The sequence below is a fragment of the Labrus mixtus genome, chromosome 14 (genome assembly GCF_963584025.1).
Source record: "Labrus mixtus chromosome 14, fLabMix1.1, whole genome shotgun sequence".
NCBI lineage: Eukaryota > Metazoa > Chordata > Actinopteri > Labriformes > Labridae > Labrus > Labrus mixtus.
Window position 1 is genome coordinate 23,293,996 of NC_083625.1, and position 17,897 is coordinate 23,311,892.

The following is a 17,897-nucleotide window of genomic DNA, read 5'->3' on the forward strand; positions in this document are numbered from 1 at the left end:
TTCTGTTAGATACCTGTTTTTGATTGACTTGACAGTTTAAACAAATGTACTTAACCTTTAGGGGAAAGAAATGTGACACCAACTGTCTGTACAAATAAACCGTGTCACTGATCAGAATCTGGTGTATCACTAAGTAGGTTTACTTGTCTTGGTTTTGTGACGACCCTGCTGGCTGCTTGTTTTGCTGGTTGGCTGTTTGTGTGTTTCAGGTGTCAGTACATGTAAGGTCGTCATGAATTGAGAGTAACCTGGACCGGGTGTCGTTAGTTGTGCAGTGTACACTTAGGCACACCCGTCGCTCACAGCCTGATCAGCTGCTCTCCACCGGTCACATGAATTTCTGGCATGTTTGAAGTTTTGGTCTTATAAATGCACACACTCGCAGAGTGAGAGCCGATTTCCCAAATTCAGGACTACGTTTCCTGATTGTGCCTGCACAAACTGACAAGACAACGTCCAAAATCACCATGGCAACAGCAGGCATGCCAGTTTAATCTGTCTCCACTTCTGATCATGAAAGAAACGTTAATATTTGCCGGTGTGTGTAGTTGAGCCGTGCACATGAGCCTATTGACGTTTTAAATGCTCCGTCCTGATTTCACTCGTACAGTGTGTGTCCTCGGAGAGTTCCCGATAGTCGGGTCGTTCAGTGCGAGCACGTGAATCGTGAGTTTCGGTCTTGTGTCGTAAAAAAGATTCAGTCGCACAGTTTGAGCTGTCATTCCACCACGACCTTTCTACATTCATACAGGTTGTGTAGAGGCATCAGGAGAAATAAACTGATGGCTATTTGATCTCATCACGCCAAACGTCTGTGTTTAAGGGTTAAACTTGGGAATTTGAGGGGCAGACCTACCAACGTAGCAGCCCACTGCTATGTCATTTCATCACTATGATTGGTTGCAGAGTCATTACAGTTTCAGAACATTGATAACAGCTTTTGGAAAAATGAACCAGGAGGTTCCAGACTCATTTGCATTTTCAAATTGGTCTGGCAGTGAAAGAATGAAAGGCTGCAGAGAAGTGGTAAGCTCGCTGATTTCCACATGAGGACGTTTATCCTTTTTATTCCTCTTTATCTGGCACCACACAAAAAAACACGGACGTGTTTACAAAAAACCTGATATCTACCTGTTTGTTATATAAGATCACAAAGTCACACAAAGACAGGAGCAGACAGGAGTAGAACGTTGTTAAAGCAACATCTTGAAAATGTGTTCAGGATGTTTTAAGGCCTCTGATCACAAAATGTTTGAACATTTCTTCCAGAGTGTTCCTGTAATTTCATATGAAAACAAAGGAAGAACTTTTTGCATTCAACATTCAGACAATGCTAACACAAACAGAACCGAGCTGCATGGTGATGCGGTGGTTAGCGCGTTCCCCTCCCGGCAAGTGGGTTCCTGGTTGAAATCCCAACTCGTGCAGGCAGTGTAGAGTTTGCATGTTCCTGTGCATGCATGAGTGTATCCACCACATCTCCAGTCACAGCTGCGATAAGATTCATCGTTCAAAAGCTGCATGGGTTTCAAAAATTGATTTGGTATTAAGACGGTGTGAAATCAGACAGCTCTCCTCTGACATCAAACGTTTCACTGCTCTCTTTGGTCTGACAGGCTGTGGGACACCCCGCTATGCCAGACTGTAAAATGATGACTTTCTCACAGATGTGCGGCGCCCCCAGCCGAGGACGTGGAGATGGAGAGTCGGGTGGGGAGCTTATTAATGGTGAGGCGGCTGGGCGTGGTCGAGTTGCCACTTGGGTTGCTTGTCAGGTACAGCTGCTCCAGACTTCTTTTTTTTTTAACTTGCAATGCCTCTCCTTGAGTCAAAGTCAACGGCAGCTGTTTGTCCCCAGCTCGCCAGTCTTTTGTGCCGTCTGCAAAAAGCTTTTGTATGCACCGGAAAACATCAAGGGGGGGGGGGGGGGGGGGGGGCTATTTTTTGAGTCTAATATCTTGTTTTTTTATCATAACCTGAACCAATCATTCCTCCAGCGATGGCAGTACAGCAGGTTTGTCATCCATCATGTGCAAGGTTGGAGGGAAATATATTTTTTTAATGCTTGGCCGGTCTCGGCTCATTTCCCTTATGCAAATGAAAGCTGCAAGCAAAAAAAAGGGGGGGGGGGAGGCAAATGCTATTGGAAGTCTGACAGTGCTGTGTGGAAAATGTTGTGTGACTGGCGCTGAGGCTCGCACAGTCCCCCAGTGTGTGAGGGGAAAGAGGGAGTGAGCCGTAGAGGGGGTCTGGGGTGGGGATTTCCTTTTCATGAGGGCTTTGGCATCGGAGGGGTTCTCTTGAAATGTATGTCACCTCGAGGGGCTGTTGCAGAGAGACACTCACACACACATACACACACACAGGTTGAAAAAAGAGAGAGAGGGATACAAGTCGATGGATGACTAACACTAATCTCTCTGACTGTGCTGGAGAGTGGGCAGAGGAGAAAAAGTAGAGTCTGGTTGAGGCCCGAGTGTCTGCAGTGGATCTGTGGACATCCGCAGTGAGGTCTGGATTTTTAAATTAGACATTTCTGGATCTGAATATCGACGCAGAAGCAAAGACAGAACCTCCGAAGCGATGAGGGGGCACTTAGGCTCGTAGCATCCAAGAGCTTCTACAGCATCCTCCAGACAACAATCCTGGAAGTTACGTAAGCTCCAGATATAAGTATTTTTTATTTTTTTTGACTCAATGAGAGAAGAGGTCAGCTGTGAGAGGGGACAGAATTGGAGCACCTTGTTCCTTTTATACTTTATGCACGTCGAGGTCCCAGTCCAGCGCCTGCGATCTCTCCTACTGTGGGGAGATTGTGCCGCCGCAACCTCACACTCAGGATACAGCGATGAAATCTGGAGCACTGGTTTCCTCACTTGCTGCTTAGTTGGCTTTTTTTTCTCCCAAGTCAACTCAACTCTGACTGAATGAATTTAGTTTTAGACTTTTACCTCCACACGACTAAAATACAGATTTTTCTCAAACAGGCCAAACTCCACACGCTCTACTGAGGTCTGGATTGACAAGTGAAAAAACAAAAGTTCTGCTCAGCCATTTTCTAAAGCTGATAAACAAGTTGTTATCTCTCCTGTAGAAAAAAAGTGTTCGCCAGCATAATCTGGCTAAATTAAGCAGTGTTGTTAGAAACCAAGATTTTGCACAAATATGACTTTTCTAGCACACATGGGCAGTAACTCCTCCCCCAGGTGGGTGACACTCCCACAGCTAGATGTTTGTTCTGCCCTCTGAGTTTGCCTTCTCACAGTAAGAATAGTACATGGAGCGAGAAAGCCTGAGTACACCCCAGCCCTTCCAGAGAGGGGGCGTGGTCAGATACAGCTCATTTACATATAGTCGACCTAAAATAAATTCAGACTGAAACTAAACTCGGAAGGAGCCTTTTGTTTCCAGATGCCACGCCACCATCAAACAGATGATGATGACATAACACAAGATGAATGAACCTTGAAAGATCATGATTGTAAATACAATCTTCCACCTGTTGATCATTCATAGACAAGGAAAGAACACAACGTTGATCAGACCTTAAAGGGGACATATTATGAAGAATCCACTTCTACAGTGTTTCTGAACATATATTTGGGTAACCTGAGTGTCTACTGACCCACAAAATGTGAAATAAACCCATCCAGTCCTTTGTTTGTGGTCTGCATAAGTCTTACAACACAGAGAAAAATGCTTCGTTTCAAATTTGCTCTCCTTGTGATGTCACAGTGGGATTCTGGTAAAAAAGAATCCCCTCCCCTCTCCTGGTATCTCCATCCATGGACTCCACCCCCAGCCTAGAACAAAACTTTTGCGCAGGTCCGCTATTTTTATTTTTGTTACAAAGGAGTGATGTCTATGGGGAAAACTCAGGGGGGGTCATTACATTTAAAGAGACACACACACCAAAACGGTGCGTTCTGAGAGAGCTGGTTTCTACAGGGTCACAAACCTCCTCTGGTGCTTGATTCATGTTATATTTTGACCAAAGCACAGCACAGATGTTTCATTTAGACCACAGGGGACTGTATGAAAAGGTGGAGAAGGGGGATAATATGTCGTCTTTAAAATACATCCTCAGATTTGTGCATTTCAGGGTTTCAAAATTCATAAAGTGTAAACCAGTGTGAAACAACAAGGTGAACTTCTAGTCTCACAAGCAGCTAATGAGGATCCATTAAAAAGTCAGCTGTCTGTAATCATTGACACATAAGGGCGGGAATGTTCACTTATGTGTGACACTTTTATTGTTGGCAGTTCAGGTCACACCTGTACATGTCACATGACGTTACCTATACAGGTTCCAGTAAGTGACCGTTTTCGAGGAAGTTCAAGTCTCAGTTAATGATATGCAAATAAATGTTTTGATGGCAGACTCACTTGTTTTCTCTGACCTTGAGAAACCAACTGGGCCAGTTTCTATAAAAAGCAGGGTGCAGAAAGTCACTGGGACAGAGCATGGAGGTGGTGTGTTCTTGTATTTCAGGTTGACACTGGTTGTTTGAACGGACCACAGTGAGTCTATTGGACCACCATGAACAAATCAATTAAAGCAACCTTGTGCAAAAATGTTCGGTCTCAAACTATCCGTTGATCCATCCATTTTCTTCCGCTTATCCGAGGTTGGGTCGGGTTCCCTCTCCCCAGAAACGTTTTAGAGGCGTTCCCAGACCAGGCCTGAAATATAATCTCTCCAGTGAACTCTGGGTCTACCCGAGGTCTCCTCCGAATTCGGCGGGCCCGGAGAACCTCCAAAGGGAGGCGTCCAAGCGGCATCCTAATCAGATGCCCGAACCACCTCAGCTGGCTCCTTTCGATGTGAAGGAGTAGCAGCTCTGAATCTCTGAACTCTATACCTGAATGTCTGATCTCCTCACCCGTTCTCAAAGGCTGAGCCCAGACACCCTCCGGAGGAAGCTCATTTCAGCCGCTTGTATTTGTGATCTCATTCTTTCAGTCACTACCCAAAGCTCATGACCACAAGTGAGGGTTGGACTGAAGATCGACCAAGAAATCGAAAGCTTTGCCTTCAGGCTCAGCTCCCTCTTCAACACAAAGTCCGGCACAATGCCCGCAATACTGCCGACGCTGAGCCAATCCGCCTGTCAATCTCACGGTCCATCCTACCCTCACTCATGAACGAGACCCCTACTTAAACTCCTTCACTTGGAGCAGAGACTCACTCCCCTGTTAATTCTTTTTAGTATAATTTCCCACCACCGGGATGTATTCACGTCTCAGGAAAAGGAAACTTTTCTCAGGGATGAAAAGTCAACATTCTTCTTCCTTTAAGTTGAGAATCTGCTGCTTCGGCAAGTGACTTTGTTGTATTAAACAATCATACAATATTTTGTTTATGCCTAATTTAAAAGTTAGACTTCGATTTCTGTGCACAAGTAATTACCCATAATTAATTTACTGTCAAATGCTTTAGTGTTGAGATATTTCGAGGGAGTTTAAATGAGATTGAGAATCTTGTTATATATTATTTTGACTCCTGTCTCCAGCTGTCCATCCAGGGTTCAGACCTCGTGTCGGCAAACATCCTTTGATATTCAGCCTTGGTCCTGAGCACTCTGAGGCCGTTTCTTTATAGCGGGAGAGACAAGGATGGACTTAAGAAGGATGTTCTTGTTCTCTTCTCCACTTGAGAGAACAGCCTGCCGAGCTTACAAGGACGGAGATCACAGCTGTCAGAGTGTTTAGCTGCTGTAGTGCAGCTCTGAATGTGTTCAACACCGTCAGGACGACAACACCATCCTGTTAGGTTGTGTTTTTATGATATTGATTTTGTCGTTTAAAACGGCATATTCTAATTATATTATTTCTTATTCTGCTGATGTATTTATCGAACGATTGTGTCTTGTGAATAAAAAAGAATGAGTCAAAACGTGTTGTTGAATGGTCGCTGCAAGTGATGCCTGCAGGTCTGACAAAACAGATGTACTCCTCGTGTTACTTCTCTGTACTTACTGCAGTTTATCAACATCACAACAAGCAAGGCCGCCAACCTATCGTCCGTAAATGACTTTCAGTTTCAGTTTCATACACACTTTTCTGCACACTCATTTGATAAGACCGGTGCATAGGAGAGCAATGTGTCCATCAACACTTGCAAACTAGACCTTCAAATATAAAGGTAAACTCCTGCATGCTGTCTGACTTGCAAACAAACATTTATTGGCAACGTTTCGGTACTAGGCCTTCATGAGGCAAACAATACAAACTGTTTGCCTGATGAAGGTCTAGTACCGAAACGTTGCCAATAAATGTTTGTTTGCAAGTCAGACAGCATGCAGGTTTACCTTTAAATTTGAACATAATAAAATTAAATTGTCTCTCCTGTTTCTTATCTTGCATAACCTTCTGGGACGTAAGTGGCAGTTCTGAAAAAGTAGATGCTGTAGATTTAGCTGCCAAGAAAGCACACCTCACAAGACTGACAGACACTTTGGTTACAGCCTGAATCAAAGTGATATGAAAAGGCTGAGCAATATTGAGCTGTCCATGCACAAATACAACAAATTTATGGACATACTTGTTTTTATTGTTGACATTGGGGCGCTGGAGTCCCATCGATGGCGGTCTCCATGTTGGAAATGCTGTCTCAGCCTAACTTTCAGTCAACCTAACGACAGGCTGAGAGCTGGAGCTGAGGCGGGTTTTAAGCCTCCTGACAAACCGTTACACCGCGCCCACCTGTCAATCAGGTCAGCTACACGACTTATTGTGAATAACTCTTATCGTTCATCAAACCAAAACGGATGAGTCATCAGAAAATTCACCCCAAGTACAGTGTGTGCTGATCGAGACATGATCTAATCAGACCTATTTGGTTTTTTGAACCAGGCTGTAAACATGTTAATCTCTGCTGTAAAGACAGGCTTTTTTGAATGGGTGTGTATGTGACTTCCTGTTTGTCTGCAGCCAGCCTCTAGTGGACACTCAAGGAACTGCATGATTTTGCACTTCCGCATTGGCTTCACTTTTCAACACTGGAGGTTGCTGCTTGATGCATGTTGGGAAAATCCCAGACAGTAGACCGGCTGCACGGAGCTTTCTAAATCCTTTCTGTAAACATTAAGTCTCTTTGTAGGATATCTGTTTGCTGCTGCTCACCTCTAAGACTTTACCATCAGGAACTGCAAGAATTAAACAGTCATAATATTGGGAAAATACAGTCATGTGTGAAACACATACTTCAAATTCATATCAAGTAATTACAGGCTGGCATTACAGGGACATCATTTCTCTGCTGACTCTTTAACAAACCACAAATTACAAGCCATGGTTTCCTCTCTTTTAGTACGGCTTCAGAGTGGAAAGCCGGCCTCGGGGTAGAGCTGCAGCCTCTCGAAGCTTGAAATTAGTCATTCTTATTTGTGTCTGACTTGGTTAACACTAGTCTCAGAGCAGATCTAAAACTCTAGTGATAAATTGTCTAGATTAACTTCGTCTTTGTGCCGTTGGCCTTGGGGCTGAGCTCACGATGCTGCACAGTTGTCTGGGGCTGACGGCTTTAAAACCTCTGATTAAATGTTACTTTTGGGGCTTAAGCTTCAGGGGCACTTATGTCAGACTGGCTGTATTGAGGACTGAAATTAACATTAAATATTACATTAAAATCTAGCGTAAACATAAGGACTGGATGAATGGAGCTATAAGCAGCCATCATGAAGCCTCCAGTTCTGCCTTTATCTGCCGCCAAGTTGGTTTCCTGGAGATAGATGTTAGCTTATTTAGACTACGGGGGGAGATGGAGTCGATGGGGATTGCAAATAGCAAGTTATCAAAAATAATAGATCTACTCCAACGGCTGTTTCATAAGATGGTGAAAGAATTACATTAGTGTTTCCAAAACGCAGCAGCACGACTGGTCTTCAACCAACCCCAAAACAGCACACCTCACTCCACTGTTCATCTCCCTCCTCTGGCCCCCAGTTACTGCTCGCATCAAATTTAAAACTCGGCTGCTCGCTCACAAAATTACAAAAACGGCTCCTTCTTACCTAAACTCAAGGTCCAAAGTCTCTAACTAGACTCTTCTCCTCTGTCGCCCCCTGGTGGTGGAACTGACTATCATACTCCATTAGATCTGCAGAGTCCCTTTGCACCTTTAAGAAAAAGCTAAAGACCCAGCTCTTTATTAACACCTACAACCTTAATGATGATGATTATGATAGTTATGATGATGGTTTTGTTTGATAGCAAATATTTTAAGATGGTTTCTATACTAATTAGAGCTCTCAAGAACAGCTTTGCCTCTGGTCACTTCCTGTCAGCACCTGTGTGTCCGATCAGACTTGAAGCTGTTTGTGTGCACTTCCTGTCGTTGTTTTCTCCTCTCTAGATCCTAACTTGTGTTGTACTTGCTCTCTGATGTTTGTCGTTTTGGATTAAGTAGAAGCTAACAGAACATGTGGAACATAGTGGAGTCATTGCTAAAACATCTCCATTGGGACAACTGGTCAACAACCTGGAATGCGTAACAAAAAAAAAAACAGTCTTCCCATTGCTACAGGCTATTGTCTCTGTTGAGTAAAACCAACAACAACCAGCTCTCTTGCACTGGCCTCAACAAATACATCCAACAAGCCTGCAAACCCTGAAGGAGCCAACGAACCAGGTGAGCCATTGCAGTACCTGCTAATTGGTGTAAACGTATCAGATGAGAGGACAGCGGCTTTCGGTGTTTTGAAATCATATGAGCCAAAATTAGGAGAGAGTCATGAGAGCCATATATGGTTACTGCTGAAAGGTGCGAGTTTCATTTTGTGGTTTCGTATATGAAAGCATATTCACACGCTGCAATCCCCATGTGTGTGTGCACGAGACCACAGAGACGTAACTCACTCTGTGGTCAGTTCATGAGACCAGAGAAAGATGTTTTTATAAATCAATCAAGTTCTCAGTACTAGTAGCTAGTGGGTCTGTGTTCGTATTTTCACACTTCTGTTGTTTTAAGTTACAATGCAGGTTTGGTGGCGATTGCAACTAAGGGCCATAAGGTATATGTAACTTAAGTACCTTTATTTCAAACTACTGCTGAAGCCATCCTATATCCTGTATTAAAATAAAGGCCTTTCAACATAAACAAATAATGTGGGACTTTTATTGTGAAGGATTTATTGTAAATAAAATGTGTTTATCATGTAGAGTACTGATGGACGAAGCCTGAGTGATGTCACCCATCTGTTCCTGCAGGGGGCTTAGGAGTCCCATGGATGTAGGTCTCCATGTTGGAAATGCTGTCTCAGCCTAACTTTCAGACAACCTAAGGACAGGCAGAGAGCTGGAGCTGAGGCGGGTTTTAAGCATCTGGACAAACCATTCCCAAATTCCCCCAATACTAACAGAAAATTGATATCCTGCCAAGCTAGGAATTGTGCAACTGGCACAAACACAATATTGAGCCATCTGAACATCTGGTACAATTAACTGTAAGTCTATCAAAACTGTAAACACAGCACGACCGATTTGACTCAGAACCACCTCCTCTGCACACTGAGCTAGACCAGAGTCAGAGAACACGAGTCCCCCTTGTGAAGGAATATGACACGAAAAAAACCCTGAAAACAGCCACTTTTTCCTCCATATTTTTGCCCTTTTGTGTTGTAAAACACTCACTAATTTAAAAGCCATTGTCAGACAAGGTTCAGAGTCAACATAAAAATGTCACCTGCTCTTTAAGTAAAATAGATTTCACTTATAGTCATGCTAATTATTTTAGCTAGTCAAAGGACATTTTCAGAACCTATATGTGTTAGCATTAAGCTAATGAACATAAATAAACACCCTGGTCCATCTGTGAGAAATTGTGCCCATCACCTTGTAGAACAAATGCACCGGACGCCACAGCTGTAAACACATTTAATTCTGCTGTAACGCTGAGTGTTAACAGTTTAAAATGGTGCATAAAAGAATTGACTCGCTCTTAAAATCAGCCTCAAGTGGCCCTTTGTGGAACTGCAGTTTTTGACACTTAGTTTACTTAATCTCTCAGCTCATGAGTTTTCTACAGTAAACACTGAAGCATTTACAATTCAAACATTATGGATACAAAACACACAACACAAGCAGCTTAAGAGAAAATGTTTAAAGATAATTTATGTTAGGGAAGATAAATTAAAAAGGGAACAAGGAATAACAAACAATTGAAACAAATAAACCCAAATGTGACTCCAATGAAGAGAGAGACAATGACGTCATCTGGCTGCATTTACTTTAACCCTATTTACTAGCACAAAAGAATGAGAAGGACAGAGTTGTACATATCACAGTTCAGAGGAAGACGTTTGCATGGAGCAGCTGAATCCTGCGCTCAGGTACGCGCAGCCAATGAGAGCGCAGGAGGGAGTGCTCATCAGAGGAGGAGGCGGTCCGCCCCGGCGCACACACAGCACACCTTCAGATGGAGATGAAGTAGCAGCAGCAGCAGCAGCAGCAGTCGACTAACAGGGCAACAACAGCGTCAGTTCCGCGGATCCGGAGGTTTCTCTGTTCAGGAGGGACAGGTGACGGACACTCACTCGGCAGCCTTAACGTTCATCGTTGATAATCACCGAGGTTTCACCTCCTCGTGCGCACCCTCCGTTTGCCACAATAGATGTTTCTCAACTACATGCATTTCGACCTGATCATCTAAGCCCCGGTCCAACACGATGGAAAATGCGCACACTAAATCCGCGACCGAAGTTTTGGACAACTTCGGCGTGAACGAAAACACTGGGCTGACTCTGGAGCAGGTCAAAGTTAATTTCGAGAAATATGGAGCGAACGGTGAGTAGTGTGATACATTAATTTCCTCTTTTATTACAGGTGGTGATATGTATTACAAACGCCTCGATCGATTAGTCTGCCAGGAAATCCAACTACTACCGCTTCATGTCAGGCTGTTGCAAATCGTGCGCGTAAAAAGACAACAACCACACTCCCTCTGGTGCACTTGCATTGGCACATTCATTGATGCACATGCTCTTGTGTTGAAATCATTCATTGCGTATCACCAGAAAAGTTGGCTCACCTGAACAGGGGAGTCCTCAATGCAGATAAACACATTTGTCTGAACTCTTTCTTTAATGGCATTACTCTACCTGTGGTCACTTCATGTCAAAGTATGTCAAATATCAGGTACAGTATTTCAATAAAGAAAGCTTTACTGTCGTTGCAAACAAACCTGCAGCCCTCCCTGGCCAGGTATTGACACAGTCATGTTGCTCCTGTGTGTGTGCGTGCGTGCATGATGTGCGTAAAGACACACATCATTGGCTGACACACAGGGATCAGGAAGTGCAGAGCGGGCAAGCTCAGGCTACTGAAGTGGAAGATGAGGTAGAGAAGATAATGAAACAGAAAATCTTGAACAACCTGTTTTCACTTTGCACAGTTGATCTGCACTGGCTCCTACTTTCCTGCTCCAGTTACAAGATAACAGACCAAAAAGGATACATAAAGTCATTTATAGTGATAGGGATCAAACAACACTACAGGCAAAATAGTATCTGGGAGATACCCCAGAAATTAGAAAAATAGATTCTCTTTAGCAGTGTTTGCTAAAACATGAAGCACCCCCAGTAGTCTTCATCATCTCTGACTCTCAGCTGGTGTTTTATGGATCAATTGTCGTGCGGAGCTCCGACCTGACATCACCACACCTTTTCCTCCCGGCCTGTCATTTGCATGTGTGGCCAAGCTGTGGAGTGGAGCGGCATATTGTGCCAGTCGAACAGTAGCCCTTTTGTTGCAGCCAGTCGCTCTACCCAGGGGCTTGTGATGACTTCATGGAAAGAGAGCAACGTCTTGCCACAGATAACATCTCTCGCGCTTTTAGCTGTGAACTTCCTGTCTTGTGTGAGCGCGATACAGATATACGTGCAGGAGGGAGGGAATACCCCTCCTTCACTTTTGGGGCTCTCTCCTCTCTCCAGCTGCTTCTAAAAAAAAAAAAAAATAAAAAAAAAAAAGAGGGAAAACTGCATTATGTCGCCTTGGGTTTGCTTTCTTTCTTTTGTCATTGCAAAGTGATGCACAGCTGCTAAACAGCTCCTTCCCCCCTAAACTGCAGACTGTTTGTAGCTTTGTGGAGTCCCTTCAAAGCTGTTTTGCTGGTGGTATGTGTCCCTCGCTCCCACTAACATGCGTGCACTGTGTGTCACTGATGCGTAGTTAGCAGGATCTCATTATCAGCAGGATCATCAACCTAAAATCAACATGTCCACAAACAAGACCTCCCCTGTGTGGCTCTGCTCACACAGTCGACGTATGTCTCATTTTGGAAGAGAGGAGGCAAACAGGAGGTGAGATTGACATGATCTGCTGTCATTTCACCGCCGACGCACTGCTGCAAGTGTCGGCAGGAGGAGGAGGAGGCACTGATGGGTTTGACTCAGGCATCACACTCCTCCTCCGTGGGCCTGAAGAGGCTTCACACTCGATGGGCCTCGGGATGAAGGAGGTTAAGCATCTTTGAATTTAAAGCAACAATATGTAACTTTTTAATCGTAAAATAGTCAATTCAAAGTAGATCTAACAGGGCAACAACTTTCCACAGGGAGAGTAGTGTCTCTCCCATTTCCACAGATCACTCTGGTCGCCTGCTTATAGCGCTATGTAAGTCTGTCAGCAGGTCACAGTCCTCTCGCTAGAAGTGCATACGGCCATAGGCAGTTAGCACTTCTCTGTACTATTTGATACAACGGCTGAGGCTAAGAGGAAGAGGAACGTAATGTATTAAGCTAAAAAGTGAGCTAGAAGCAGAGCGTACATCCCTGCAGATAGTTTTCAGAATAGATTGAGACTTGATCTGTTCTGGCTGTATCATTATCGGTGTCGTCGTTGTCTCATCTTTACCGGCTGCAGAAAGTCATCTAACCCGAGTTATGTCTCAGGCTTGAATATAAATTAATAAATAAATCCAATTTGCGCCGAAAAGTTGTTTCTACAACATGCTGCAGGCACTAGCAGAGTCATGTTTGTGCAAAATCCAGAAATATTACTGTGACTCGTCAGTCGTCATGGATCTTTGGCTTCTCACAACACTACCCATCTGCATGTCAACAAATGCACATTGTCTGTGAGAGGGAGGTATAACTGCACTGTTTGTTGTTGACAGTGCGGTTGAGCCAAAGAAACTATGTGTCCATAGTGTTGCTTGTTCCTTGAAGTCGATTTAACAGATATTCAAACTCGAATTAGAAGACTAGTTAACGGTAAGAAAACCCTCAGAAAACAGTCAAAGTTAAGCACAATTTTTATGTAACACGTCTGAACTTGAGATCCCAGTGTCAAACGGTTTGCCGACTGTGGCTAACGTTAGCAATGCTAGCACCACCAGCCTTTGTGAACGGTGAACGTCCTCATGCCTGTGCTGGTTACTCATTGTTCTTGGTGTTTGATTGCATGCCAGTTTGACCCGACACAACCTACATAGCCCTACAACTTTATCTCCATTTACTCGATCAAACCACTCCATGCTAGGAGATGTAATTTGTTGACTGTGCTGGTTTATATCTGGCTAGTAGAGCACTATGGCTCTACGGCCCCTGCTAGTGGCCGGCGACTGCGTTTCAGAAAACATTAACTGAACTGAATTGATAACTATTAGTAATTTTGGTGGCTTCTAGCGAGGGTGAGGACTATTTAATCTTTTATGTGGGCTAGTTTCAGTACCGATACCAGTGCCAGAATTGCCTCCAATGCTTCCTATGCTATCCGCTACTAGTATGTCATTGAGCACCATACATTCTTAGCCCTTCAAAATACTAGCTTCTTTCTTCACAGTCTTCACAGCATGACATGTGTTTGGGCTGCCACCACCGACTAATGCTTTAGAGGAGAAAAAAGAACTGGTGTCAGCTAAATGATCACATGACGATAGTGATCAACAGTGCAGAGCGTCAAAGCTAGCTAAATGCCTGCTATCAGTGTTTTCCCGTTATTTGAGTCGGAATTTTTTCATTCAATTTAAAACTGTTTAAAAAGTTAAAAAACACACAGTGAAGCAGTTTCATGTTAAGAATCAGGGCCTGTCTTTCTTAGGGGGACACATTTACAAGAGAGGACGAGCTGAGCAGGGGCTTATGTTAGCTTAGTTTGTTTCTACGTGCTTTGTTTTTTAGGTTAGCATTCGTTGATTGAGCTGAGCTAGGCCATACCCAACCCCATGAAAAGAAAGATGTCACATCTGGACAGGGTTAGTTAGTAGCTCTGGTTTATTGTTGGTCTCAGTTGTGTACTCAGTGTTGACGTCTAAGCTTTGGCTTCAGTAGTGGGAGGAAACGATGGTATCACATCATCTCTGCCTGGAACTGTCTGTTCTGCTCTCTCAGTTCCACAATTAAAACATGATGAGAGCGCCCTGTCTCATTAGTTCTATAGATAACTGGATGTTTTGGCCTTGTTACGGCCTTCTTGGACTATTTTAGTATGCATGGCAACATCCCTTCAAACTTAAGGCTGATCTGTGTCCAGAGGTTTGTGTGCTGCAGGAGGATTTGACCTTCATCTTTGAGGTTCAGATCCTTTTTTCTTTAGGAGGCACAAACATGTCGTCTTCAATGCCACATTGTAAGGTGACAGATGCCTTGTCTTCCTGACATGTGTCGACACTTTCACAGGCTGTGACGGTTGTCTGTAAACAGGACTGTCGGGGGTTTGATACCAAGCTCCTGCAGTCACATGTCAGAATATCTGGCAAGACGCTGAACCCCAAATTCAGAGGGTTAGGGTTAACCTGTAGGGTGTGAATGTGTATGAATGGGATGAGTCAATGCAGATTGACACTTTAGATAGCAGCCTCTACTGTCAGTAGAGACTCTGTAGAGTAGTCAGAAAAGCTCCATACAAGCTCAAGTCCATTAACCGTTTACAACCGTGCTGAACACTGTCACAGTTTCTAATCTTTTCAAATGTTTGAGAATGAGCTCAGCCTGCTGCCACATGTGGAAGGTTTGTGCTCTCGAGCCGACTGTGCTGCTGCAGACACGAGGCTGCTGCTGACCTTTAAATCACACCTTTAATTTCAGGACTTTGTGTTCATGTGCGCACAAACACACACTGAAAACACGGCTAATTTACTGTTTACGAGCGTCTGGATTTACAGGACGGTGTATCACTTTCACGGTGAAATGGTTTGGTCTGATGTAGAGAAGTAGGAGGCCTCTCTCTCTCTCTCTCTCTCTCTCTCTCTCTCTGTCTCTCACTCCTTTTGTGAGTGTGCATAAAAACTGTTTTTGCAGTTACAGCTAGCAATGCTTGATGATGTTCTCCTGTGCTCTTAAAACTCAAAGAACTCAAAGATTTCAAAGAACGAGACCGAGAGCCCCCCTTTTTTAAATATTATTTTGATTTAGCTGACACACAAGTGTAGAAGTCTGCAGGGTAGGATGACTGGCTTTTCCCCCCGGTGATCATTTATTGGTCTCCTTTATTTGAGCATTTTAGAGAATTTAATAAGACCTTATAATCTCACAAATAAACCGTCAAAGCTGGGTGTCTTCAGAATTAATAAAAAAATAAAGGTTGTTAAATTTGGTGGCATTATTAATGAAAGACGTAGATGAATCACTCCTCAGCCTGACGGCCTTTAGAAACAAGTGCTCGTGTCTCCTGACACTCCCTCCTGCAGAGTACAGTTGTGCAACAGATTCAGGTTAAACAAGCTGGCAACGCTTTTAATTGCATGATACAGTGTTTAATTTTAGATGAATGTTTTGACTTTCAGACTGAACATGATGCTTGACAGATATGACACACACACACACACACACACACACACACACACACACACACACACACACACACACACACACACACACACACACACACAAGCCTCATGTCAGTTCACGCTGCACTCTGAGCTTCTGCCGACCTCCTTGACTTTAAGTCCTGTTAATTATTTGATTGGTTTGATTATTCCTAAAAGGGGAGCTGCGATAATCCTCCAGGAGGTTTTTCCTGTCTTCAGTGCAATCTAAAAGTGTGCCTGACGTTGCTGCTAACAATGTTGAGGTGTTCTGAGCTGAGCTGTCCTCGCTGTAGTATCTGCCACAAACAGTAATTACAGCTTCCCTTAGTGAAACCTCACTCTGCGTTGTCTCTCTTCCTGTTCTGCAACTTGACATTAAAGCCGCCTAACGTATGCCTGAGATAGTTTCCTGCTCCTCCTCCCTCGTAGCGACACACTTTTCATCGCTTCTCAATCAGAGGCTCTCTCTCTCTTTTTTTTTTTTTTTTTTAAACTCTCACTAGTTCTGAAAACAGTCCAGTCGAGACGGGAGAGTTAGGCTGTGTGTGGGCCGAGGAAAGGAGAGTTAAGTCGTAGGAAAGTAATTTGAAGTCCTTTGGGTGTTGAGTCACTTCCCTGTTCTAGTGGGCTCTGTGTGCGCCTGCCTGCCCGGCTGCCTTCAAAGATGCTGTGATCCTGTTCGAGCTTGTCACTTGTCTTATTTTCCCTCCCACCTCTGCAGCTGTCACTCATGGCCTGTTGGTGAGATGATATTGAGTCACAGAGCCCTAACTCTGCTGAAAACACGACCCGGTCTGCTGAGGAGATGTGTACTTAAGAGAGAGAGAGGTGTACACAGAGCACATGCTGTATATGTGTCTGCCTTCAGGGCATGGTAAACTGAAACATAGACAGAGAGACATAAGCTGTGTGTTCAGTATAATGAGCTGCATGTAAAGTAAGTTATGTAGCTCATCCCGGCCTGCAGAGGTAAACACAAGGAGTCATGTGATCAGATGGATGAACCTGTTCTAAAACAAGTAACAAAAATCCTAACAGGTATTTTTTTTGTTTCTAATCCAAACAGGATTTATATCTTAAACATCTTTACGATGTTTTCATGCCATTTACATTTTTCTCGTCTTTGTTCCTCCTCCTTCAGACGCCATGAAAGCATCCATCTCCACGCCTTTTATCCATTTTTAGTAAGTTTAACCTCAGAATAAGATCATCAAAGATGTGATTAATAAGATAAATAAAATAGAGAAACTTGCAAGGAGTTTATAATAAGTTAACTCCATCTCAGTGAAAGAATAAAGGCAGAGATACAGTAGGGTGTCCGTCAGTGAAGTCAGTAGTGTGAAGGAGGATGTGTGGCACAATGAAGTGTGGGATGTTGTGAAACAAAACAGAACAAAGACCGAGAGGTGTACATGATGGTTGGGATGAGTCCAGGTGGAAAGAGAGAGAGAGAGAGAGAGAGAAAGCGAGAGACGCACTGGGTTTGGGCTCTGATGCTGCGTTCCATTGCAAGTCGGAAGTCGATGATTCCTTGTCAGCTTTTCCGACTTCTGATCTGAGTTCAAACTGACAAAAGGTTCATTCTGCTTACCTCTTACTTTGTGCACGGCCATATTGCTGTGAAGTCAATTCTACCGACTCGGTCTACATGGATCTTGCCCGAGTTTCAGATTTGGAATTCCGACATGAATGGCCGTTCCACTGCACTTCAGTCGGAGGTCATTGTTCCCGAGTTCCGAACACAATGGAACGCTGCATTCTGCCGTTAGAGCAACGGGCCCAGGTGCTGCGACTCAAGCTGAGTCATTCCTCTCCAGGAACAAGGGAGACAGAACTTCAGTAGAAGAATGACTCATTTTTCTTCTGAGCGCTAGCGTCTTCTTCAATTGTTTTCAATGAGTAGAGAGCTTTCGAGGCAGAGAGCGAGTGCGGCCGCTCCGAGCGCTCAAGTTGAAAATCTTTAAATTTTTCAGAAAGGCGCTGTTGACGTCACCGTCGCTCTTTCCAAATGTCTGATATTCCCCCGTAGTTTTGCCTCTTCTGGATCGTGTCTTGTAACCACGTCCTCCTCGCTCCGTGTCTGATCGGGAAATAAACGATCTCAAATATTAAACATGCAGTAAAAAGTAACGGAGCCGTGTCGGTC

General features: G+C 44.0%; 1 protein-coding gene across 2 annotated transcripts in view; it reads left to right on the forward strand.

The window, feature by feature from the left end:
* Positions 1-10,402: 10,402 nt before the first annotated feature.
* atp2a3 (ATPase sarcoplasmic/endoplasmic reticulum Ca2+ transporting 3) overlaps positions 10,403-17,897 on the forward strand; it is a 55,332-nt gene continuing 47,837 nt past the window's right edge. Inside the window, exon 1 of one of the 2 annotated variants that reach the window (XM_061055908.1) lies at positions 10,403-10,785. In XM_061055908.1, the coding sequence (XP_060911891.1) occupies positions 10,668-10,785 (118 nt within the window). In that variant the 5' untranslated portion in view covers positions 10,403-10,667. The remainder of the gene's footprint in view (positions 10,786-17,897) is intronic. The other variant, XM_061055907.1, reaches the window with a different exon arrangement.